Genomic DNA, 4,954 nt, shown 5'->3' on the forward strand with positions numbered 1-4,954 from the left:
ACACAGTAATGTAATTGAACACTTAAATGTTGTGTCTTAAAATGTGTTGAAATATCACTTATTAAATATTACTTTAACACTTAAGATAAGTGTTAAAGTATGAGGACTTAAGGTCCTCATTTTATTTTAAAAATGAGGACCTTAAGTTCTAAGGTGGTAGAATGAGATCACGGATTTAAATAGCAATACTTTTACCATGTAGAAATATGCAACTAAATAAAAGGTTGATGAGTATTACAAACTAAGAGGCATTACATTGATTTGTAGCCTAATATTATTTTAGTTCAGTGTGAAATTATAGTGAAGAGCTTTAAAACAGTCTAGAATCTGACCTAGAGTCAGAGTTCTGTGCTATCAGTTTAATAGAAATTAAAAATAATATTTAATGAGACATAAAGACAGGTTTGCATAATTCCATCAGATTTTATTCATTATTAACATGGTTAGTGAAAAAAATGTAAAGAATTGTGATATAAATGATAGATTTTAGAAACTAAAGTTACAGCCAAACTTATAATAAAGATCTATATGTAGACATATTCAATTTAAAAACATTAAAATGTACTTCATTCACAAGAAAAATATGCAAACATAAAAGAAAACATCAAGTTACTGCATTTCTAAACAAGTCTAAAAGAGCACCTAAAGCTAACATGAAAAATAAAACAATATTTTAAAATAATTAAACAAAATTAAAAGCAGAACAAAAAACTAAAGCAAAGCTTAAAAAGATCTAATGATTAACGTCTAAACAACAAATTAATAGAGAAATCCAAAACATTCTCAGGATTTGACTTTCAAAGCATTAACTTTGTAACTGATTGATTTATAATTATCTCATCTGGACATCAGTTCCAACAACAATTTTGTTCTGAAAAATAAATCAATGTAAATATAATCAGTAGAAGTGAATAAAAAATATCCTAAGCAGTGATAGCCTCCATAGATAAACAAAAACCACACAGTAAAAAAAAAATATCTCCAATTTATAATAAAATACCAGCAGCTGTGGTTGACATTATTTTACCTACAATGCAGTAAAGGTAGCTCCCAAATAAACTCCACCAACAGCAAACCAGATAAAGTATCACCATAAAGACCAGTGAAGAAATAACCAAGCAATAAAGATGAAAACCAGATGGACTGAAACTAAAATACACATTTTAACCAATTGAACATGAATTCCCTTCTGTCTGTCTAGGTTTAATGAACTCAGCTGAGTCTCCATAGTTATAAAGTGAAATTCCAGCATGTAGCGGCTGGGTGAATGTGGTCTGGACTCTGTGGAGGAGAGTCATGGTTTTAGAGATGCTGTAGAAAGACAGAATACCTGCTTTGTGATCCAGGTACACTCCGACTTTGGAGGAAACTGGACCTGACAGTTTGGTTTTATCATTGTTGTGATACAATATGTAACTGTCTCCGTCACAATATAATGACCAAGATTTATCATTGTATCGAAAATCACTTTTATCTCCTGATCTGCTGATATTCTTGTATGAAACTGCTACATCGACTTCTTTTCCTTTTCTCTCCACCTCCCAGTAACAACGTCCAGTCAGACTTTCTTTACTCAGAACCTGAGAACAAGTAAATCTGTCTGGATGATCAGGACAAACCTGTTTTTCTTTCTCTAATGTTGCTGTTTTGTCCCAATTACATGACACATAATTGCCTGCTGTGTTTGGATCCAGAGTTATTGTTTTAGTAAATTTTAAGAAACCAGCTCTAGTCTTAGGTTCTGGTTCTGACAGTAGAACATCCACCTCTGTGATCGTCAGTTGGATGTTTGTCCATGAGTCTCTCAGGACTTCCTGTAATTTATCTCTGAGCTCTGACACAGCGGGTGTCACATCCTCAAAGTATCTCAGAGGACGAACTATGATGCTGGATGAGCATGTAGACTCACTGAGTGCTGGCAGTGAGGGGTATCTGAGGAGAAACTGGTTGTGATCCTCTGTGTGTGAGAGCTGCTCCAGCTCAGCGTCTTTCCTCTTCAGCTCAGTGATCTCCTGCTCCAGCTTCTCCTGGAGATATTTGACTCGACTCATTTCAGCTGCCACCTGGGATCTGATCTGCTGCTTCACCTCAGAGCTTCTTTTCTGGAGTATATGGATCAACTCGGTGAAGATCTTCTCACTGTCCTCCACTGTTTTATCAGCAGATACATTGATGGGCTCCACCTCCTGTTGAAGCAGCTTCACATCTTTCTCTCTGTCCTGGATTCTCTGCTGGATTTGTTGTCGACTCACCTGGAGCTTCTTCTGCTTCTCATCTCTTTCTGCTGCAGCTGGGACTGTTTCATGGCCTTTATGTTCATCCATAGTGCAGAGATAACAGATACACTGCTGATCAGTACGACAGAAGATCTTCATCACCTCATCATGACGAGAGCAGATGTTCTGCTGAAGATTCTCAGAGGGATCCACCAGCTTGTGTTTCTTTAAAACAGGAACATCGTAGTGAGGTTGGAGATGATTCTCACAGTAAGAAACCAGACAAACCAGACAGGACTTTGTAGCTTTCATCTTCCTCCCAGTGCAGACACCACAGGCCACATCTCCAGGTCCAGCATAGCAGTGGTCAGCTGGAGAAGCTTTGGCTCTGCTTTTCTTCAGGTCCTCCATTAACTCTGCTAACAGGGTGTGTTTCTTCAAGACAGGCCTCTGTCTGAAGGTCTCTCTACATTGAGGGCAGCTGTAGGTTCCTTTCTGTTCCTCTCCATCCCAGAAGTATTTAATACAGTTCATACAGTAGCTGTGTCCACAGGCTGTAGTCACCGGATCCTTCAGTAGATCCAAACAGATGGAACAAGAGAATCTTTCACGGTCCATCTGAACTCCTTTCTGCGCCATTTCTCCTCTCAGTGAGAATAACTGTGAGTTTCACTCCCTCATAAATGAAACTGAACTATGCTCTAAAGATGACATGTTGCTTCAAGTATGGAGGCCTGTGATTCGTTAGACCAACCACTGATCTGAAGGGAGGGAACAAAGAAATGTGTTGATAAGGAGCAGCAGTAGGAGGAGTTAGCAGACTGGTGAGTTCAGAAAGAGCTTTGTGGCGTGTGTGTGTGTGTGTGTGTGTGTGTGTGTGTGTGTGTGTGTGTGCGTGTGTGTGTGTGTGTGTGTGTGTGTGTGTTTGACTATCTGCTTCAGCTCTACGTTATTCTGCTTCAGCGCTCCTCTGGCTGATCGTCTATTTCATGCTGAGCAGATCCTTTATCAGCAAACGACCACACTCAGCTACCTACCCCTCTTCACAATCCTCAAAAAAAGATGTCAAAAAGTTTCTTTTTGCTCCACCTCCATCTGAAAAGAAAGACAAAAATGAATGTATTGAACAACAGTCTCTGCCTGTGGATAACCTCACCTCCTCATTAGAGACTCTGTCATGTAGATATCAGTGAGGTCTTCACTTCAACAAGAAATTAATGCAGTCAGTACCCTCTATGAAATCTCAACCATCTGCCGACAGTGTGTACAGTCAGCATGGCTGACAGAATACACACTACTGTAGTGTGTTACTTTTTTCAGTACTGTGAAAACAGTAACACAGTTTAGTCGCCATAGTTTCTGAAGCAACTATGGCGACGGTGGTAGGTGTTAGTCTTTTACAGGCCCAGCAGCATTGGCGGGGATTGTCTGTCCACAGAGTCTGCTCCCCCCCTGGACTGGAAGCTGTTTGTTGTTTTTACCTTAAAGTGGCCAACTCTCTTATTTCTATATGGATTTGATACAGTAGGGGCTTCTGCACTTCCCATAACTGTGCCTTCTGTCACTTTTTTTCAGCAGTTAAAACTGTTTAATCTGTTGTTAACATGTCGTAACCTGCTTTTCCAAGCTGCCTTTAAATGCAACAGGAGCGCTAAGACACTCGCGCTGGGTTTACACATGTGCGGCAGTGAAGGAGACCTGCTGCTGCTTTGCAGAGCTGCTCAGTTGTGTTAGAATCATGGCAGCAAAAAGCAAAGAACTTTGCAAAGTTTTTTCCCCGACTAACCATCTGAGTTGAGTAAAGCTGTTGGATACAGGTAATGTTAGCTAAAAGATGACTAGATAATACCAATACAGCTACCCTATGTTCAAAAGTGGACAGTACTTGTTACATTCACTTGAGTAACTTTTTTGGAATAAAGGTACTTATAAAAGTAGTTTTACTGCATTGTACCTTTTTCTTTTACTTGAGTAAAATTGCTTTTATTGCTATGTAGATTAATTTTGCCCCCTCATGCTCCCCCCTGTTAAACTTGTCCGGAGCCGGGGTTGGTCCTGTAACTGGTGTGTTGCCAGTTTGAAACCCCACTCTTTCTGTCTCAGTCATTGTGTCATTGGGTAAGACATTCCACCCACCTTGATGTGGCCTCACTTCTGTCAATCTGTCACAGGGCAGCTGTGGCTACAATGTAGCTCATTACTGTCAATGTGTGACTGTATATCTATGAATCAGTGAATGACTGAATGTAGTGTAAAGTGATTTAGAGTCCTCTAAACTAGATGTGTTACCATTGGATATGCAGGGATCAGATTAGACTAGCACTTCTAAAATGATCCATTATTGTCTCAGAATATTGTCACAGAATATCTTCCTAAATCTTTTGGATTATCAACATGTTCTATGGAAAATGTAATGTGGTCCTTTTTTTGGTGGTTTGCTTTGAAACTCTACAGATGTGTTCTTTGCTCAGTCTGAAGCAAGTGAGACCTGCATTGCTTTACATCATGCTCTGGGTTCTGTTTTGAACTCTTGATAGAGTCAATCGGCCATCACTGGGAAGGTTCATCACTGATCCATGTTTACTCTCATCATAGGTAATGCATCTTACTGTGTATTGTAGGAGTCCCAAACTTTAGAAAAGGCTTTGTAACCATTTCCAGACTGATGCATGTCGTTGTTTTTGCTTCTCATGTTTTTTAGTCACTTGAGTTTGGAGCAAGAGGTTTTGTTTTTTGAA

The 4,954-nt window shown here is 39.4% G+C and overlaps 1 protein-coding gene across 1 annotated transcript; it reads right to left on the reverse strand.

The window, feature by feature from the left end:
- Positions 1–714: 714 nt before the first annotated feature.
- On the reverse strand, positions 715–2,862 carry LOC106943764 (tripartite motif-containing protein 16-like). Its single transcript, XM_015027063.1, has one exon. The coding sequence runs from the start codon at positions 2,853–2,855 to the stop codon at positions 1,164–1,166; it is 1,692 nt and encodes a 563-aa protein (XP_014882549.1). The 5' UTR covers positions 2,856–2,862; the 3' UTR covers positions 715–1,163.
- Positions 2,863–4,954: the final 2,092 nt, after the last annotated feature.

Source organism: Poecilia latipinna, unplaced genomic scaffold (assembly GCF_001443285.1).
Source record: "Poecilia latipinna isolate Pla-1442-1.1 unplaced genomic scaffold, P_latipinna-1.0 Scaffold5882, whole genome shotgun sequence".
Classification (NCBI taxonomy): Eukaryota; Metazoa; Chordata; class Actinopteri; order Cyprinodontiformes; family Poeciliidae; genus Poecilia; species Poecilia latipinna.

Bases quoted from the DNA above. Each gene is read 5' to 3' on its own strand.
- LOC106943764 (XM_015027063.1), bottom strand. From the start codon at position 2,855: ATGGCGCAGAAAGGAGTTCAGATGGACCGTGAAAGATTCTCTTGTTCC.